Below are 22,172 nucleotides of genomic sequence, written 5' to 3'. Positions count from 1 at the left end.
ATTAGATAAACTGGATATCACTCTTTTAATTTATTTTAACAAGGAAAGGGAAATAAATCTAACTGTAATTCTATATCATCGTACAATTTGACTTTAATTTCAGAAAATGTTAAAGCTTCGAATTTTTCTAAAGCACATTCCTAGTAGGGCCTAATCTGAAAACTGTCAATTTTTTGTCAGTTGTCAATTGTCAATATTACAGCTGTTTAGTTGGTCTACGTTGTCATGAAAGCATTTTGTGCATGTTAATTTGGAATAAATTGGAGATCTTTTCGAATTTAGGCTTTGAATTGTTGGGGAAAAAGTTTTTACTTAGATACCTGCTAACTAGCTAACTCAAGAGGTAATGTAACTATAGGCTCTAGCATGTTTTAGTCCTATAAATATTTGTGAGTAACTAGGCAATCAATTTTTTCTGTTTTAAAATGTTTTTTTCATATTCATTGTGAAATGTATATACTTATAAAGTGCGCCTCACGATTATGGATAAATATTTTTGTTTTAAATTTAATTTTTTTAGTGTCCATCCTCTATTATCTATTATTATGCATTGTAATGTAAAAAAATTATTTTAGCTATGACTTCATCATTGAGTCTTGAAGATTATCTTAGGCGAATTATCTATGTAAATAATACCCACAATGATTACTATGTTGGGGACCCTGACAAATATCGAAAGGAAATATCTAGTCAAAGACATTCTACAATTGATAGTGCTATAGAAAATGAGTTAAAGGAGGTATTTTCTGTCCTCGATGCTGCTAATAGTGATAAAAATTTACCTAGCCGTTCTACAATATTTATGTTCTTGGGCCAATTGCTACATCATGAAAAGATGACTCCAACCTTAAAAAGTCAAGTGACGGCGAAAGTATTGCAGCTGTGTCAATCTGATGAAGACTTCTTTGATTTCATCAAGTATTACACTCAACTAAGGAAGAATTGTAAACTTCCATCGTCCGTTGAAAAGATTGTTAAAAAGTATTATACGAAGAAGTCCTCTCTAGAGTTAGCACAATCTTTTGCTCAATTTAATAGTTTACATACGTGGACGCATAAAGATCTCATTAAATTAGCTCATGTAAAACCAGACACAACATGTGAGTAAATTGGTTGTATCTCTATTTATGATATAGTCAGCTAAGTAGTCAGCTTTATCAAACTGCTTGTATTTTAGTGAAAGATGCGGTTATTAAATACATATTAAAAAAGCAGCCCAACGATAGAGCAAATGAAGAGGAACAAAAAGTTATGGATATTTTACGAAAAACAACTGAACTTCGGAGCACCACTGAAGCTGTAAATGCTGTACCACTGTTAGCTGAATTGAAGTTAACTATCAAGCAAGTTTCACCTTCTTTGCACCAAAATCTTGAGGTAACAAGACACACTTAACAGACTTATTTTTTTAATTTTTTTGAGATAATAAGGCTGTTAGATTTTACAGTTATTCAGGTAATATTTTTTTAAATTGTACAGTATAACATGTAGTAGGTACACTATAAGAAGTAGACATACAAGGATGCAAAGTATAGAGTCCAGGAGCGTATACCCTACATCTTCTGTGTATATCGGGTGTTTGTCAAAGGGGGCCCTATACTTTTTTATTTTTTAGATAAAAAACGAAATTTGGTACTTTAGTGTGAGACACAAATCAGAATTGATTGACATTTCAATAGTTTTCAGTCAACTCCTGTTTTATCAGAAATGATTACAACTTTGGGCTTTAAATGACACCCTCGCTTTTTTACTTTATTCGATGACAGTCTGAATAGAATGGCATATCATATTATGTCAACTTTTGACATTTTCACTTAAAAATTCGTTGTAATTTTGTAATTTCCAGACTTGATATAATTTTATTTTATACATCTATGTCTATTATACATATTATACACTACATCTGTACTACATCTATTATAAACTAATGTCAAATATTATTAAGTATCAACACATCGAAATTATTTAAATTGAATTGTTTAAGTGATATTTTCAAAAGTCAATAGCTCGGAAAAGTTTGGTTTGAGGCAAGGATACTATAGAGATAAGGATAGTTCGATGCCTATCTTCCTGCACTGTCAGTTTTTTACGTCACCTGGGGACCGAGTTGAACTTGGCGCTAAAGATTTTAGACAGTGACAGTTATTTTTGCATTTGACAGACGAGCGCACAGTGCGTTGGAAGATAAATTTAGCGGGACAAAAGCGCTTGGTTAGAAATAAGCCAAAAAGTGTATACTGTAAGAATAAATAGTAGACATTCCAATTGATATAAAAATGCATGAATATTCTTTGTATTTCGAAACATTTTTATCAACCAAATTTGGTCGTTTTCTGCTCAGCAAGGCAGAGATCATACGAAAACAAAATATTTACAAGTGCTTATACATTTTATTCCAAAGACAAATTATGTTGAAGATTGCCAAAGGTATGTACTTTTCTACTGTACGTATATTATTTGTTAAAATCCTTCGTGCCTTTGTTCTGCAGATATCAAACTTTCACTTTTTTTCAAATATCGATATATTGAATGATGTAGATCTTTTGAGTTACCAATAGTTACCAACACAGGTAGTCACAGTCACAGGGAGTTCAAGCTTAACAGGCGAATGCCCAAAAAGTTTCATTTCAATCGGATAGTATAAAAACGAAACAACTCTATCAAAACGCTCTGAGTTTAAAAAATTGTCTTAGATACTTACTATATTATGAATTTACAATTACCGAGTGTTAAAATTAAAATTAAAATATCTATCTTAAATAATATTTTTAAAATAAAATATAGAGGGTGTCCCAAGATTACAAAGTAATTAAAAAATAACTGCTAAAGAGTTTTTTGTAAGTATTTCACCTGATATCATAATTTTATGTATTTGGCAATAGTTTACAATACGGTTTTTGTATGTCATGTATGAATAATATCATAGTTTTATTATCTTGTATTTATTTATTAATAAATTAAGTTGTTAATAAATAAATAAATTTAACCATATATTTGCTATATATTAGACCATTTGCTACGTTCTTAGATTTTCAACATTGCTCTTGTCCCAAACATTGCTCTTGAGATTTTGTCCCGCTAAAATAACCATCCGCCGCACTGTGGAGCGCTGGTCAGCGCGTGACGTAAAATTCCACGGCGACTACGACACCGGCGATTTGGCGCGATCGAACAGTCCTTTAGAATATATACAGTCCTTGGGTTTGAGGTACATTGTATGTATCTCAATTTGGGTCTGGTACATTTTAGGTACGTCGAATTTTTAAAATTTTCTATACAGAATTGAGAAGAGGGACACTTACGAGTATAATGATATTTTCTAACGAAAAAAGTGCGGATCGTCCATAAATAACACCAAAAACAAAACCCTCCAAAAAAATGTTGTAACCAATGCAATCAAAACTCAGTTACGGCGGACGTTTTTACCATTGTGATCCTCTTCTCAACCTTTAACACAGATCAAAATATAATATCTATTCTTATCAACTTAATATCGCTACGGCTATTTTACAAAATTAATAGGAAAATATAAATAAAACAAAATCCCGATTTTCAATATTTCATTGTTACCGCCTGCGATATGCGCAGACGCGAGCAAAAGACAAACAAACCTAAATCTGCGTCTTCCTTGTCACTCTTATTAAACTTAATAAAGAAAGCTACTATATTGTAACCTCAAAAAATAAATAAATTTATAGCAGAAATCTCAAACATTTAGCCGAGTACCCGTATGATCCGTACTTAAGACGTTAAAATATTAATAATTGTAGAATATATTAATATCAAATTTACATCAATAACTTCAAGATTGACGACGTACCTAAAATGTACCATCACCCTCAATTTTTGCTTAGAATTGAAGGAAGAACCGAAATATGCTATACTTGTTTGGGGTCACTCAGCTCATGCTGACAGACTGTTTGGACTGCAATGAAAAGCATTGAGAATTTTGTCAAATTTAAGTTATCAAGCAGATACAAAAAACGCCTACAAAAGACTGGGAATACTGACACTTCCATGTTGCTTTATCCTCCAGTGTCTTTTTTTTGTGAAGGATAACCTAGAACTATATACTACGCATGATGAACAACACAATTATGCAACCAGAAACAGAATGAATATAAAGCCTGTTCATTTGCGCCTCGGAAGATTTTGGAACTCCAGCCTTCATTATGCTCCTGCATGTTTTAATAAATTATCTCAAATTGTCAGAAATTTACCAAAACATCAATTTAAAACGACAATTAAAAGCTACCTTCTTGATATGGCTTATTTTAGTGTTACTGATTTTTTAGAAAGCAGTGAAGGGTTATAGCGTGGTTATAGGTTAAAACATTTACATTGTGTATTGTTTTTTTGTGTACTTTAAATTACTGTTAGATAATTATTGTGCTTATTTTATAATTTTGCGTTTTACAAAATATGACTTTGTGTAAGGATACTTGTATCTATTAACATACAATAAATGATTTGATTTGATTTGATGTGCAATATTATACAGGATTTAAAAAATGAAACTTTGATGTGCCACGACTTTATGACCGACCCTGTATACATAAATTTATTACCCGCTAATTGATATTTAAAAACTCTATAACTTTTATATTTAACTTTTTGAGGAACCTCTTATAGTTTACCTAATAATCGACCGTTTCCATACATATCAGCGACCCTGTATATACCAGTCTATGCAAATTGATTTTTGTCCAAGTCGTTGCATAAAGCTGGATTTATAAACTTGGCAGTTGAGGTTCAGTTGACGTTTAAAATGATCAACACTATAAAATGAATGCGCGCATTTATAAAGTCAGTTTCGGTCGAAAAGTTGGTTGTAATAATCGACCGTTTCCATACATATCAGCGACCCTGTATATACCAGTCTATGCAAATTGATTTTTGTCCAAGTCGTTGCATAAAGCTGGATTTATAAACTTGGCAGTTGAGGTTCAGTTGACGTTTAAAATGATCAACACTATGAAATGAATGCGCGCATTTATAAAGTCAGTTTCGGTCGAAAAGTTGGGAGTTTGATTTGGTTCAACTTAACCTCAACTCCCGAGTTTATAAATCTAGCTTAAGTTTATCTTCAATATCTTCAAATTTGTTTAAAAATCACAATAGGGGTAGTCTATTTCAACACCTTCCATCAAGAACAGTTAACCTAATATATACATAATAGGACTGCTCATTCAGCCAAAAGTGTCTGCCAGGTGCATGCGAAAACTCCTCGCTTTGTGACATCATTGTAGTCCTTGTCATGATAGTGTGTGTATTATTGGTTACCGTATGCAAAACATTCATTACTTAGTTTGTTTATTTAAACACTTTATATGTATGCGACAGAAAATGAACTGTATAAATCGTATTAAATACTCGGATAATGCATTTTTAAGAACAGCAGTTCCCAGCATCCGTTTTTTAGAGTACTTCCATATTTTGCTTTAAAATAATTAATAAACAATATCGTAGGCATTTAGTAAGCACTTAGTCACAATCTACAACATAAAAAAATTAACGTATTTATACATTCTATAACTCTAAAAACTTTAAAAACACCTTTTTCATATTTAAAATCGACAAAATAATTAACTCAAAATTTCTTAGCTGTTATCTTTATACGTTTACTATAGGCAACCAATAATACAGACTATCATGACAAGGACTACAATGACGTCACAACTGTCTGCTGAAGGGCGGGAAGAGGCGAACGTACGTATGAGGATGAGCAATCCTATTTAGTTTACCGTTCTTGACCTTCCACCCATTAAAAGTAAAAAATAAGAAGGCAGTGTACTTTCTTTTTAAAAATCATATTCCTCCAAATTTCTAGAACTACTATGTTAGCTGGGATTTACTTTTATAGGTATGGTCTGCGGCAATTGAGAACATGAAAATTCAGGAAATATTACCTCATCTGGAAAAATTATATAAACTGGGCCTTCTAAAACCATCATGCGAGCCCAATATCAGTAACCAATTAATAAATATTTTCACTAGTCCGGACACTGTCAAAGCTAGTGGAGTTCATCCCATTGAAGTTTTCACTTACATGAAAAGACTGGAAAAGGGTGGAAAGTAAGTGAAAATAATTTTCATATAATCAAGCTCATAACTTTGGGTATACAGGATGTTTCAAAAAACATGGCCATCTCTCGTGGGGAGATTCCACGCATAAAAATAAGATTTATTTTTTATATCAAAATAGGTCTGATTCTACATTGTTTTCTATCTACAAGGGGTTAAAGTCTGAATTTCCTTTCGGTTTGTTATAATTTTCTTCCAAGCTTGAGTTTTAATAATAAATTAGATTAAATAAGTAATTTACTAAGTTTATTATTTGTGATTGATAAAATTGCTCTCAAAGTTTATCTCATGAAGGAGACCAAAATCGGCAAAATATCAAGATACAACTTTTTTTAATCAGCATTAAACGGCCTACACAAATATGTTTTCTCTAACAAGAGAAAAATGTCAGTGGCGCACATGTTTTTTTTTTCACGAAAATATTCCAGTGATAACCCATACGCACGTCCTTCTAGTGTAATAATATATAGTCTAATCTATAATTAGTTATACTCTCAAAGTTTAATTCCAATTGAAGGGTCCAGGGGAAAACCCCAACTAGCATTTATAGTGGCAGATACGTAACTGCTACTATCAAAGCCACTACAAAGTGGGCGGTGACCATCGGCGGCTACGTCGTATATTCGTAGCTGCTAAGTAACTTCGACCAAAATGGGGAAAGATTTTGAGTAGCCGGGTGGTGTCTTGGGTAGTTTTTACCACTAAAAGAGTTACTATGATGTGTTACTATAAAGTAGCCTCCTGGTGAATGCGACTTATCCGTTACGAAGCTGCCTAGTCACGGGTTTGTGGCAGCCAAGTATTAGCCACCGACATGTGGAACTTTCGTTAAACTGTTGAACTTTATTCGCAGCAACCTCTTCATGCAATTTCACATTTCATAAAAATAAATGTCATGATAGAAAATAATTATGGAAGCCATTATTATTTTTTCGTTATTTGTTATTTACCGTGCGATTTGAACGCTTTTTTTAGGTAAATTCCAGAACGCAATCAACTTTACTGAATAAAATAGTGGGTTTATATAACAACATTTTCGAGCGCCTCTCAAAATATTTCAAATTATTATATTATTTGGAATAGAAACTCATGTTTGTAATTAAAAAATAATAATAATTTGCTTGAAACCGGGGTCAAACTTTAAAATATTAGTCCACCGTCAGAAATAACAAAATAACTAAAGAAAAAAGCTTTAATATAGGTATATTTAGCTTAAAAACGCATAATGTTTGAGCCATTTGGCTGTTCGTCTAAAAATTCATGAAAAAAATATGACCGTTTAATCTGAAAAATACTTTATAGTTCCATATGCTTCCACAAAGTACCGGGAACAATAACATATTAGGCCAACCCTACCCGTTTGGACCTTTAAAATGTTCGGATTGATAAAGTGATAATTGTAGCTATCCAAAGGCGACTTTATAGAAACAATAACTTTTTTGGAACTATATGGTCAACGATTCTTTGGAACCATAAAGTGATTTTTTCCAAGAAAGTTCCCTGCGCCACCAAATTGCCACTTAATTTGAGCGTTATGCTACACCGATCGCGGAGGTGGCGACTATACATTCCACTGGTGCCACTATAACGTTCCGCCTTGTCCTTTGAAGTTATTTTTTACTTATTGTGCATTTTCTATTATTAGTGCTTCTATATTATTCAGAGCTACATGAGGTATAGAGTATTTTAACGCCTTTCTCTTGTTTTATATTGTTGTTGGTTCTCAAATTAGTTCTCCTCTGAGATTCAGTTTCAGATGAACTAACACTACACTCATCTACAGAAACAGCTTCAAAATTGTCTCAGTCACTACCTGATTTATGATGTTCATCAGTAGGATTATAGAAAAATGTAGTTTTTGTTTCTGATGTCGATGCATCGGCTTGCAGTGCTTCCTTTTGTTTAATTCAAGTACTAGAATATTTAAACTTCTTTTTATTCACCTTAGGGATTTTACAAAATTTTAATAAAGTTTTTTTATTAGAAGCAAGTAAAAGAAAACACCAAAACAGAGCAGCACACGATGCAATCTGAGGCAATTACATTTATTAGGGTATATTAAGTTACGGTCATTATAAAGTAGCCGTTTTTGACCCCCGTGACTTTTTAGTGGTCATGGATGAGCGACGACTACTTTATAGTGACCTAGGAAGGTAGCAGTAACCATTTTGCTACTTTCAATGCTACTATAAATTAGAAGTAACTAGGTGTCGTGGCCGCGACTACCCCGTAACTTAAATTGTTACTATAAAGTAACAAAAACTTAATGGAGGCATTATGGTAGCACTTGTTAGTAATCCCTACTTTGAAAAGTTACTATAAAGTTTTAGGTCTTTTATGGTGTCATATTCGAAGATTCGGGTAGTTCCAGCCACTTCTTTAAATTACATGTTTGCGACTTGCAATCGAGGTGTTTATTTTCCACTTATTATGTTAGGTAGGCACTAACCGGTCACTCTCGAAATATACTTCAAAGTGACTATTCCTTATAGAGTAACATTTTAAGTGGCAGAGTGGGCCTAGGAACTATACTTTAGGGGCAGTAACATTTTAAAAAGGACTGCGAACTCTATTTGCTAGTTGGGACTTGCTAAGCGCCAATTTCTTAATTTTAAGATTTTACAATATTATAGTAGGCCTAACTGGTTCCTAACAAACGTGTAAACCCTGCAGAGCAATAAGTTGTTAAATCTTATGATATATGCCTAGTAAAAATATAGAATACACGGAAAGATCCTGATAACCACCAGCCGTCCAGTGTTCTCCTGTAAAATTAGTAAAATGACCCTTATCCTGTTGTTCTCCTGAACCCTACAATTACTAAAAGCACATGGAAGAAAATTATAATAAATAAAGAAATGAAGATTTTAACACCCTGTAGCTACGAAACAAAGCACAACTATGTTGATAAAAAAAAATCATATTTTTATATGAGGAATGTCCCCACGAGGGGGAGATAGCACATGTTTTTTGAAACACCCTGTATACTTAATATTTTTTTAGACCATTAGATCCGAAACTTGTACATCATTTACAAAATGACAAAAAAATCTCTGAAGAAAATCTAAAAAAAGCTACAGTCAGAACAGAAGCTAAATGTATTCATATACTAAATGCCCTGCATAAATGTTTCAATTTGGCTTGTAATAACGTGTCGCCGACCAACAAAAGGTGAGCCTTTTTCCATATAATTTTTAAAAGGAAAGCAATAATAGAAATATTTTTTAGATATCTGGTAACAATTGACGTAACAGATCAAGCCAAAAAGGCACAATGTATGGGTAACAAAGCTTTAACTTCTTTGGAAGTGGCTGCCGCTTATACACTGGTTTTATTGAGGGTCGAAAAGGATGTGTTTATTGGAACTTTTAAAGATGACAAAGTGTGTGTGCATAGTATTACCAAAAGTAAGTACTTGCAATAATGCAAATGAATTTGAAAAGATATCGTAGATGATTGAGTTTCTTCCATAAGTACTCCATGCTAACTTAATTTTTCTGTTGATTTGTAGTGGTAGAGATCCCGAGCTGTTGTATTAGTTGTACTAAATCTGTACTAATATATAAAATCCTTAAGTGACTGACTCACTGATTAATCACGATCCTCCAAACCAAACACCCTGTATTATTTTTTAAAAAAATTCAAAATATGTAAAAAACAAAATAAATTATGCGTCCAAGCGTTTTCCCGAAAGACGAACCTTTTTTTAAATAACAAATATTGTAATATTTGGGGGGCGTTTTTACCCTCGTGGAATTTGACATTCGAGAAACCCCTCCTTATCGAACCTCTACACCCCACAGTCAATCCGTTTGCCAAAAATCAGCTTTAAACGTCAAGCAGTTTAAGCAGAATCGTGATTACTCAATGGTCATATTTTATGAAACACCCTGTATAAATTTTTAAAAAATCTTAAAATATGTAAAACAACAAAATAAAATATACGTGTTTAAGAGTTTTTCCGAAAAACTCACTGGTTTTTAAATAAAAAATATTCTAATATTTTTGGGGTGGTTTCACCCCCTTAGAATTCGAGTTTCGAAGAATCCCTTCTTATCAAATCTCTACACTCTAAAGTCAATCCGTGATTAATCAATGACCAGATTTTTCGAAACACTCTATATACATGTTTAAAAAATCTTAAAATATGTAAAAAAACAAAATAAAATATACGTGTTTAAGCGTTTTTTCGGAAACTTGACCGTTTTTAAATGTTGTAATATTTGAGGGGTGGTTTCACCCCCTTGGAACTGGAATTTCGAAAAATCCCTTCTTATCGAACCTCTACACCCTAGAATCAACTTGTATGCCAAAATTCACCTTCTTACATTGAGTGGTTTGAGTAGGATCGTGATTAATCAGTGAGTCAGTCACTTAAGGATTTTACATAGTATAGATGACCGTCTGTCTGTCTGTCCGTCTGAGAACTCCATTCGGGTACCTCTATCCACTTTTCAGCTTTTTACGTCAAGCGCTTTAAGCAGGATCGTGATTAATCAATGGCCAGATTTTTCGAAACACCCTGTAAACATTTTTAAAAAATCTTAAAATATGTAAAAAAACAAAATAAAATATACTCGTTTAAGCGTTTTTTCGGAAACTTGACCGTTTTTTTAAATAAAAAAATATTGTAATATTTGAGGGGTGGTTTCTAGTTATGAGCCAAACCGTGATTTTCTGTTCACAGGCTTATTTGTGACAGCGACTTTGTATTATCTGTGACTCTTAACTGTGACTGCGACTTTATGATTATGAATCCGAAAGCACAATCACGGCTAAAATATAAGATACGATACGAATGATACGATTCTGTTGTTGTTGTTATACTAATTTTTATTTGTCCTTTATCCAAGGCCGCTGAAATAGAAAACACTAAACAGTGGGTAAAAGGTATATTAAGAAATAAAAATAAAACAATTTTTTTATTTAAAGAAACCAACGGGAAAAGAATAAAATATGCAATATGCTCATAACCATAACGAACGAAACTTAACAACACGAGATAAGTAATACATTAAACAACAAATATTTTCCTTCGAAAATGAAGTTTCTAAAAAAAATAAACAGTATAAAGGTAAAACTTTATGTTTGGCTTTAAAAAAACTGCTAAACTAAAAAGGAACCAAACCGATTCGTAGTGATAGAAAATAGTAATAAAATATAAAATACATAAAAAATTAAATCACTTCTAACAGTCACTGTCTTTAGATCACTTTGTCAGATATCTATCCTATGAGACGTACGTCGTGACTCGTGACTGTGAACTGAGTCACGACCGGCGCCATCGGCAACTGCGTTCGCGACGCGCGACGTCCCGCTCTGTGAAGTGTTTTCTCGTTACCAGAGAAATCACAATTAACTGTAATCGTCACGCTTTAGCAAGTCACCGTTTATTTTCAAATCATTCACAGGCCGTGACTGTGATTATAGAATATCAGTGACAAAGTCACAGTTACCGATATTTCACTCATCACTAGTGGTTTCACCCCCTTGGAGCTGGAATTTCGAAAAATCCCTTCTTATCGAACCTCTACACCCTAGAATCAACCTGTATGCCAAAATTGAGCTTCTTGCGTTGACTGGTTTGAGCAGGATCGTGATTAATCAGTGAGTCAGTCACTTAAGAATTTTATGTATTAGTATAGATGACTTTGCTTGTAATTCTTCAGGACTATTGGCATTTATAGGGCTATGTCATCAGAGAATCTTAGATGGTTACGATATCTATTTTTAATGTTATTTTTAAAATAATGAAAAGATATACTTGCTCTTTCATAAAATATTTTTTTTTATTAATATGTACCATACAGTTAAAAAAAAAATCAGAATTGGCATGGAAATGAAGATTACTGTCATTTTGTATGTAAAATTATATGGTATATATGTTTGATTGATATCTCAAACCAACTTGACGCTCTTTTTTCGATTGTACACCTTTATATACCGGATACGTTTCAAAGGTGGAACACCCCTATAACTTTTTTATTTTTTTAGATTAAAAAATAAACGAGATTTGGTGTGTAATAAATAATTAAATATAATTGAATTTTTTGACCCCAGGTTTTTGAACGTTAGTGAAGATTACAGATGGGGGTTGGAACCTTTGGTGTTACACAGCAAACTAAAACACTAAATCACCACAATACATCAAAACACTTTTACATTTACACTGGACGCGCGTTTCGCTAACCTTGTTAGCATCATCAGCAGATGATTAAAACTAAACTAATATACTATAAGCTCGTAATAAATTATTGTAGATGTCTAAAATTTTAGTTTCAATCATCTGCTGATGATGCTAACATGGTTGGCGAAACGCGCGTCCAGTGTAAAAGTAAAAGTGTTTTGGTATATTGTGGTGATTTAGTGTTCTATTTTATTTTGTTTTTGAACGTTAATTTTATTTTAGGAAAAAAAAAATTATTATCCAAGTTATTACCTATGGTAATCGCATAACAATTTCCGATCCATATGATCAACTTTGAGTGACACGCGATGGCGACAGCGCTGCCAGATTGTGATGGATATATGAGATAAATATTAATTTAGGAGTGACAAACAATATATTTATTATATCATTTTTTAAAGATTTTTACGTTTTATTTTTAATTTAAAAACTTAATATTTTAGTAATTAATTGATTTATTTGTTTTATAGCTTATTTTACTTATTAAATAGTGGCAAAAACTATAGTCCATTATCAAGTGTTATTATGGGATATTTATTTATTTATTGATGTACATCTTACAACGCCATAAGTGGTAATAACAAGAGGGTGCTATTAATGCACATACTAATATTCACAGAATTTAATAAAAACTGACGTAGAAATAACTTTGAAAGTGGTGTAATGACGCTTATCAATCAAACTTACTTCTCTGACTGCAGTCAAGGATAATAAAGGACCTTTAATCTCACGTTCTCAATAAAAATAGTTTATTAGGGAAGCTACAAGCTCTTTGCTTCGACTGTTTAAATGCTTCGGCATATTTTCAACACACAATTTCAAGAAATGCAATACAAAAACTCGAAAATTTAGTTCTTAAATGAACTGTTTGTGCTTAAATGTACAACTTTTAAAAAAAGACTATGAAAATAGGCAAAAATACGAGAAAGACTCAGAAAGATTCTACAACAACGCGATTTTATACAAAATAATGACTGATATTAGGGTAATTGTCAAATAATAAACGACAACCTTGCTGAAAACGGCGCAATGTGACCAACATAGCGATAATAAAATTCGGTTTAAACTAATTTTTGCAGCTTTAATCTAAATAAAATATCTTATCGTTACAATCATTTGCTCTATAAAGTAAAATAAATAACTGCTCGGTATCTTAAATCATACAACAAATTTAAACATTTTTGCCAAAATTTCATTTAGTCAGGCTTATAGACTTTAGTGTCAATGCCAATATGATTGATGACGTGCATCGTGCAAAGTGTTTTGCGATTACAATATTATAATAATGGCATAGAATATAAATGTTGATTTTGGAAACACATTTCTTTCAGAAATCTCCTATGCTGATTTACTGAAGAAAATTTCAGCGGAAACAAGCACCTCTTCAATGGTCTGGTCGTCAATAGATTGGGCAACCTCTCATAAAAAGAATATCGATGTGTTCGTTAATTTCATCGACTCGCATTTCTTTGCCAACTTTATCAAGGAGAAAAAACGCGAACCCTATTTTCAAAGCATAACAGACTATAGGAAAAAGATGAATGTGCCCAATTCAAAGTAAGTACTGTTCAGAATTATTTTTTGCCGATAACTATTTTTTGCATTTTCAAATGTTTGCAGAAATAGTTCATATCATATCAAATAAACTTTTATTCGCGTGATTAAGCTTGACCGGCACAGTGTTGGCCTCTTTTACATATTTTCTTTTAATCAAAATATTTTAGGAAACAAAAATAAATAATTATAAATATATACAGGGTGGTCCGAACTGTATTCTCGAAACTTCGGCAACATATTCGGCAGATAAAAATAAGTAAAAAAATCGTATAAATATATGTCCTAAAACGCTTAGTTTTTCCAAATAATTTCTGAAGTAACGTCAATATTTGGATGAAAATTGGTATTTGGGAGATGAGATGAGATGATATGAGAAATTTGATTTTGATGTCAATAGAACTTCTGTTTGTAGGGGGCGCCACCTACATATGTTTTAACTGTTTTGAAATGTAACAACTTTTCATCTCTCCGTACCTGTATAAAACTAGAGAGTAAAAAAATATACATTTCCGTGTTTTTTTGCGTAAAAAATGTCTTTTGATAAACACTGTTATGAGCAACCGTTCTCAAGATATTTAGAATAGAAAATAGTCAATACATGTCATTATTGACATAAAATAAACATGCTGTACACATGATACTGCTGTACATGAGTATATAGTTATTTGACTGAAATGATAAATTTGGGAAGTTTTGATTTTTTTTAATTAATCATAAATTTTTCTTCGAAAAAATTGTGATAAAACAGTTCTGTTGAACTTTTGGGATAAAATCATTTCAAATCTATGATTTCAGTCTAATAAATATTTAATCAACATGTTTAATTTATGTCAATGTTGACAGGTATTGATCATTTCGGTTCCAGATATCTTAAAAACTATTACTAGTATCGATTTTTACCAAGAGACCTTTTTTACGTAAAAAACGTCGCAAATGTATATTTTTTTACTCGGTAGTTTTATACAGTTACAGACAAAAAGTTTTTGCTCTTCAAACCAGTTAAAAAATATGTAGATGGCGCCCTCTACAAGTAGGAGTTATATGGACATCAAAATCAAATTTCTTATGTCAAAAAACTCCTGAACACCAATTTTCATCGAAATATTGACGTTACTTCAGAAATTATTTGGAAAAAATCGAAATAAAAATGAAATTCCACACCCTGTATCTCCGAAACTAAGCATTTTAGGGTATACATTTATACGAACTTTTTTACCTATTTTTATCTGCAGAATATGCTGCCGAAGTTTCCGGAATAAAGTTCGGACCACCCTGTATAAACAGTTAGTTTAGTTATTTTTAGTTTTTTTACATCAACAAAACACACCTTCTTAAGGGGCATACAGGAACATTACTACCGCTTTCCCGTTCAAAATATTCTAATAAAGTAACGATGAATTTTTTACGGCCTAATGGCTATCTTGTACAGGGTGGATCAAATTCGACGCTTTTAAATGGAAACACCCTTTCCTATAGGAGGTAGACAAAAACTAATATCGGTGTCTGGAGCTTAATTTTTGTCAAAAACACGATGGTGAAAACCACATTTCGATATATGTTACCGTTTCGGAGTTACGGGGTGTTTTTCAAAAATATGCATTTTTAACAAATCGCTGTAACTTTTTTGCTATGGAAAATTTTGTATTTTTATGAAAACATTTCCAAAGCACCTTTTTACGTAGAATTTAATGGTTTAAGTATACTTTTTTTAAAATTAATCATTTAAGAATTATCAACAGAAAATTTGATTTTTTATATGCGTCGTCTTGCTGGAAAAATATGTTTTCGAGTTCCATTAAGGGCATATTATCAATAAGGGGTCCAAAGCCTACTAAGTTAAAAGTGGCGAACTTTTAAAAATTCTGTATTTCGAAGGGGATTATAACAAAATGTTAAGTGTGCTTATATTTTTAGTAGATTATATTTTTGGAAAGGTAATTTTAAATTATTTTCAGTTAATTAAAAATATAGAGGGTGTCCCAAATAAAAAATCAATTTTTCTGTTGATAACTCTTAAATTATTAATTTAAAAAAAATATACTTAAACCATTAAATTCTACGTAAAACGGTGCTTTGGAAATGTTTTCATAGAAATACAAAATTTTCCATAGCAAAAAAGTTACAACGATTTGTTAAAAATGCACATTTTTGAAAAACACCCCGTAACTTCGAAACGGTAACAGATATTGATGTGCGGTTTTCACCATCATGTTTTTGATGAAAATAGAGCTCCAGATACCGATATTAGTTTTCGTCTATCTCTTATAGAAAAGGGTGTTTCCATTTAAAAGCGTCGAATTTGACCCACCCTGTACACATCGCACTAAAAGAGGTTCTAAAAAGAACCAGTTTCGACTGCAAGATCTGCTAGTAAACATTTTTCAGCTTGAAGTATCACAACACAATTTATTTAAACCAAAAACAAATAATACAAAACTAAAGTGTCAAAACGAGTGACAATGCCAGGAACTAAATGTGGCAACTTTACATTTTTTACAGCAGAGTTACCACCTGAATCCCCAGCGGGAAACTTAAATTCCAGTTAGTCATTCCGGCGCCGAATGTTTCTATGGTTGGCAATAATGTATTTAAAAATCGTGCCCTCCATTGCGTAACTAAAAGTTTAATTGGTATCAAATATAGAACATTGTGCATTAAATGTACAGGGTGTCCCACTAAGGATAGCTCTCGGCTGTATCTCGGATAGTATTAGCCGTAGAGCCTACGGAAAAAAATATTTATGACTAAAGGGGCTATGAGAAATTGCTGGAAATTATTTTCAAGTTTGTAAAACGGTCGCTAGAGGGCGCAACTGCTATGGAAAATAAGAAAATAGAATTTTTACGGAATTTTTCCTGGATAATGAGTACTATAAATAATAGCTGCATAATCTTCAGTAAATTTTGGATTTTTTTTGTTAGAACCATTTTCCCCTATCTGGTAAAATAAAGTGGTGGGGGAAGGTTAGATCTATCATTATTTAAATGTTAATAACTCCAGGCTGGATGACCAGAATCCAACAAACGAGGGCTCGTTTAAAAAAGCGTTTCTTACTCTATATTATACCATAAAAATAATAATAATAAGGTTTTGAACGTAGACGCTAGGGGCGCTTTCTTACAATTTAACAAACATAGCGCGTTTTTTCAAAAAAATTAAATACAATAGTATATGTAATTTTAGCTGATAGTAAAGAGCAGTAAAAGCTTAAAAAGTCAGCGAAAACCGCATCTTGATATCTTCTTTCAAACCGAAGATATTAGCAAAATTGTAATAAATACCAAAAAATAAGCCCTTAATTACCTTATTTTTACAACATGGTATTATATAGCCCTCTTGATTATACCCATTTTAACAAAAAAATAAGATAAAAGCAGTTAGTTTATTTTAAAATCGACGAAATACCAGAATACCATAATACCAGATGTATATTCATATCTAATAATTAAAATATTAATAACAGTGAACAAGAAACGATGATTCAGTGAAGTCGTGGTAGGCTTTGGAAAAAAGTTGCTTTTGACGTAATCGTATAAACGTCAAATTGTTATTAGATCAACATTTTGATAGTCTTTTATCTTTTGATTGCTTTTTCAAAATGCCAACAACTTCAACTACTTCAAATAATAAAGGCATTTTGAAAAAGCAATTAAAACATAAAAACGCTGCGAAGACTATCAAAATGATGATTTAATAACACTTTGACGTTTATACTATTATGTCAAAAGCAACTTTTTTCCAAAGCCTACCATGACTTCACTGAATCATCGTTTCTTGTTCACTGTTATTAATATCTTAATTATTAGATATTAATACATCTGGTATTGTGGTATTTCGTTGATATTAAAATAAACTAACTGTTTCTATCTTATTTTTTTGTTAAAATGGGCATAATCTAGAGGGCTACTGATACCGTGTTATAAAAATAAGATAGTTAAGGGCAAATTTTTTCGTATTTATTATATTTTTGGTAATATCTTCGGATTGAAAAAAGATATCAAGATGCGGTTTTCACTGACTTCTTAAACTTTTATTCCTCTTTACAATCGGCTGAAATTACATGTACCGTTGTATTTAATTATCTTGGGAAATCCCGCATTGTTTGTTAAATTGCAAGACAGCGCCCTCTAGCGTTTACTGTTTAAGGCATATTATTATTGTTTATATGGTTTTATATAGAGTACGAAACGCTATTTTAAACGAGCCCTCACTTGTTAGATTCCGGTCATCCAGTCCGGAGTTATTAACATTTAAATAAAAACAGATCTAACCTTCCCCCACCACTTTATTTTAGCAGATAGGGAAAAATGGTTTTGACAAAAAAAGTCCGAAATTTTCTTAAGATTATGAAGCTATTATTCATAGTAGCCCTTATCTAGGCAGAATTTTGTAAAAATTGCATTTTCTTATTTGCCGTAGCAGTTGCGCCCTCTAGCGGCCACTCTACAAACTTGAAAATAATTTCCAGCAATTTCTCATGGCCTCTTTAGTTATAAATATTTTTTTCCTCAGGTTCTACTGCCAATACTTTCCGAGATACAGCCGAGAGCTATTCTTAATGGGACACCTGGTACAGGAATGTATAGTATTTATTTTTTTTTTTAGGTTCCTAATCTTTTATACAGATGATCGCATCAACTGTCGCGTTGTAGGAAGGGATGAAATGTCAAATGTCTTGGACGTAAATGGCTTTGATTATCTAGCATGCAAAGTGGCAGAATCTTTCAGCAGAGGCGCATTCTGCTAAGCGACTTAAAAAGGTTTTTCTTATTTTAAATAAATTGTGGTCCCAAAAAAAATGTCACAGAGGGTAGGTAAACAATTATCATATTTATACGATAAATATGTATTATTTTTATTGGTTTCATCTTTGAAAATATAGTCATACAGTTGCCTAACTATACAGAAGCGAAAAGGGCGATTATATCCTAGACCAAATTTTAAGTTTAATTTTCATATATTTATGCTATCATTTCAATGACGGTAGTTGTCAAATTTTGCTTAGTTGATGGTTAACATAAGAAATAAACGTATACTTAAGGCTGTATCCCGTTGCAAAACCAGGCGAACCATACCGGTAAACTACGGCAAAGAACGATTCCTGAAAAACATAGGTTTGATACGGAACGGTTTGGTAAAATACTGGAAATGTCAAATGTTGACGGTTTTCTAAATTTCAATACCTTTATTATAAAATTTATCTTTTTTGCATTTTTAATGTACATATTCTCTGCTTTTACGTTTGCTTGTTCTTTTAAATGGAGTTTAATATTGAAAAGTACTTTATTAATAAACTGTTAAACTCGATAGACAGCTTAAGTGAAGATTTGCAGGTCCAATATTAAAACAGATCAATAATAAATAAACAAATCTAATCAATATTTATATCTTTATAGCTTACAAAACATTCACGATTACTTGTTGTCTTGTTTTTCATGTTTTCTTTAAATTTTCCTGACTGAAACAATGGCTGCATGATAAGTTTAAATGGTCCTAAAAAGTAATTCTTTTAGCTAATGAAATGTATTTACCTTTACTGCCTACCTCCGTTGCTTTTGGATGTAAATAAAAAATATTATAACAAATTTTAGAAATTAAATGAGAATTTTACTCAAACTTCCAATATTTGCTTGATTGCTGTCACATAAATGACATTGATTGACAAACAAACCCAGAAAAACCAGCCTTCTCATTCTTGAAAATGGAGGATTTAAAAACTTTTCGGTATTTTTTCAGTGAGGGCGGTTTAAATTTTAAAAGATTTTATAATTTTTGAAGATTCTGACTTTGACAAGAGAAAATTAGTTCTGTTCTTGTTTGCGGTTATTCTTAGCAACCGCTATAGCAGCGCTCTACAACGTATGCGCTCCAAAACAATTATGTTAAGTTTTGGCGGCAAGCCGAGCATTCCAATCTAAACTTGTTTCCTTTATGGTTTAATGTGACTTCCAAGGTCAAAGTATTCGGGCTACAAATTTCAAATGAGTCGTCGGAAACTGTCGCTTCTGTATAGTTAAATCCGTTTGACAGTTCGCAATTTTACTTGCATGCAAGTAAAGTTGCAGCCACTTTTGCCTACAAAGCGTGCGCATTCTAGCATATTTGTTAAGTTTCTGTAACTTTTCTTGCACTTGCAGATACATCCGCGGGCTTAAGAGAAGGGCTTTTTTTATTCACTCCTCAAGTTCTTTATTTAAAAGTAATGATGCAACATATTTAGAGTATATTTTTATTTATGACTTTATTTGTGACTGTGTGAAGCAGTGTATTTTACCCAATGTGATATTGGTACCACTAATGATGATGATAGTTCATTTGAACTATTATTTAAAAAACTGAGATATGGTTATCCATCCATAAAAGAAGTGTTCCATTATATTATAGAAAAAAAAACTTTATTTCTCTGTGAATTAGTGAATCGACATTATGTGAATCGACTTAAAATCAATAATATTTATTTTTTTATTAATAGATTACATAAAATTTCCATGTAATACTGCCATAAATTCTCTTCATCCAGAAAGTTCAAATTTACAGTTATTCTTTCGTTTTTGTTTTTGTTGTGATTTTATTTTTATAGTTTAAATAAATAGCTCACCTAACGAATAGCTAAATATTGTTTAGTATTAAAGTTAGAAAAAAATATATAAAAAATACAAAAAAATCTGATGTTAATTGCTTTAATGATAATTAACTCTAAGATTAAATACCTTGTGCCTTTGATACATGGAAAAATAGAAATAATTTTAATCGAAGTAAAAAATAGGTAGTGTTAACTTATTTTCTACTGTATTTTAGTGGTATATGCTTAGGATAATATTAAGAGTTTCACAGGCTCTAATGCATTACCAACCTAAAGAAAAAATAAATAGTTTTTAAGGCTGTGTTTATATTACCTCAGTTGTGGCTGAAATAGCACCAATATAAAAAGTTTTTTTATCAACCAAAGTCGTTATTTTTTTTCAATAAAGGTAATGCACTAGAAACAAATCTAATTGTATATCACATTAGTATGGTCTGTACAAAGATCGTTCAGCGTTACGTCATCATTATTTATCTGATCGAATTGACTTTTGATTCTTTCTTGTTATTGAAATTTTGTTTCACAGCGCGATCGATTTTTAATTTTAACACTGACCGATACCCTTCAACGGGATTATAACAACAAAAGTGAAATGACAGTTAACTGGAAACAATATGTACAGGGTGTCCCACTAAGAATAGCTCTCGGCTGTATCTCGGAAAGTATTAGTCGTAGGGTTTGCGGAAAAAAATATTTATGACTAAAGAGAGCATGAGAAATTGCTGGAAATTGGAAAGCTGTTGAATGTAGACGCTAGGGGGCACTGTCTTATAATTTAACAAGCATTGCGCGTTTTCTTCAAAAAAATTAAATGTGATAGTATATATAATTTTAGCTGATAGTAAAGAGTAATTAAAGTTTATAAAGTCAGCGGAAACCGCATCTTGATATCCTCTTTCAAACCGAAGATATTAGCAAAATTATAATTAATACGAAAAAATAAGCCCTTACTTACCTTATTTTTTTTAACATGGTTTTTTACAGTTTTTTTTTTGAGGATGAGGGGAAAAATCTTGCATAAGACACCATTGGGTAGTGTCGGATTCCTACCGACTAAAAAAACCCTCCTCGCATTCCATCGCTCTATCCAGCTGGAAACCGCTTGCGCATTACTTCAGCTGGAAGGCTGTCTATGCGGTTAGGCCCCGCATTCTATTTCCTTTGGTTTCTATTATTTCTCGAATGCATCTATATGTAATTTTCCATGATGTTTCACCACTTAGTAACCCTTGCATCATATTTTTGGCATTAAAGACTGTCCACCACTGTCACGTTGGAATGACTCTCTAAACTGCTTCCATTCATTGCAGAGGAATAGTGTGTGTTCGACACTGTCAACTTCCTTGCAATACATACACAAATTTGAGGTGGATCTCTCCCTTCTATGCAAATAGTTGTTAAAGCATCCGTGCCCTGTCAATGCCTGAGTTAGGAAATAGTCCGTCTCTCCAAAGCTTCTGTCTAACCAGATATTAATGTCTGGTATGAGATCAAGTGTCCATCTGCCATATCTATCTAGATCCCACTCCTTTTGCCATTCAATCATCAGTATGCTTCTTGCCTCCAGTTTTGATGTCCCTTTGTATCTCTCTCTTCTCTCCTCTACAAGTAGGTGAATAGGCGGTACCCCGGATATGACATTTAATGCTTCAGCGGAGACGGTTCTATATGCACTGCAGATCTTGAGGTTCAGTTTACGGTATATAGCTTTAAGTTTTTGCCTTATATATCCCTTTGATATTGCGAAGTGCCACACTGGTG

General features: G+C 32.2%; 1 protein-coding gene across 2 annotated transcripts; it reads left to right on the top strand.

The window, feature by feature from the left end:
• Window positions 1-205: 205 nt before the first annotated feature.
• LOC115876153 (60 kDa SS-A/Ro ribonucleoprotein-like) lies at window positions 206-21,218 on the top strand. Of its 2 annotated transcripts, XR_004049110.1 has the most exons (9): window positions 206-343; window positions 576-1,100; window positions 1,178-1,377; window positions 5,864-6,075; window positions 9,088-9,255; window positions 9,313-9,491; window positions 13,603-13,828; window positions 18,434-18,638; window positions 19,966-21,218. XR_004049110.1 is itself a non-coding variant. In XM_030891836.1 (8 exons), the coding sequence occupies exons 2-8, from the start codon at window positions 578-580 to the stop codon at window positions 18,573-18,575; spliced, it is 1,650 nt and encodes a 549-aa protein (XP_030747696.1). In that variant the 5' UTR covers window positions 206-343; window positions 576-577; the 3' UTR covers window positions 18,576-19,046. The 2 variants fall into 2 exon arrangements, 1 of the variants encoding a protein (XP_030747696.1); XM_030891836.1 differs by lacking the exon at window positions 19,966-21,218 and having other exon boundaries at window positions 18,434-19,046.
• Window positions 21,219-22,172: the final 954 nt, after the last annotated feature.

Source organism: Sitophilus oryzae, unplaced genomic scaffold, assembly GCF_002938485.1.
Source record: "Sitophilus oryzae breed Bouriz unplaced genomic scaffold, Soryzae_2.0 scaffold_1414_pilon_pilon, whole genome shotgun sequence".
Taxonomy (NCBI): domain Eukaryota; kingdom Metazoa; phylum Arthropoda; class Insecta; order Coleoptera; family Curculionidae; genus Sitophilus; species Sitophilus oryzae.
This window is presented reverse-complemented; position numbering and strand designations above follow the sequence as displayed.

What these genes read in the sequence shown, in the direction of transcription:
- LOC115876153 (XM_030891836.1), top strand. Translation starts at nt 578, where the DNA reads ATGACTTCATCATTGAGTCTTGAAGATTATCTTAGGCGAATTATCTAT. An exon ending in TGTAAAACCAGACACAACAT is followed by an intron (nt 1,101 to 1,177) that starts GTGAGTAAATTG and finishes CTTGTATTTTAG; the next exon opens with TGAAAGATGCGGTTATTAAA. An exon ending in AGACTGGAAAAGGGTGGAAA is followed by an intron (nt 6,076 to 9,087) that starts GTAAGTGAAAAT and finishes ATATTTTTTTAG; the next exon opens with ACCATTAGATCCGAAACTTG.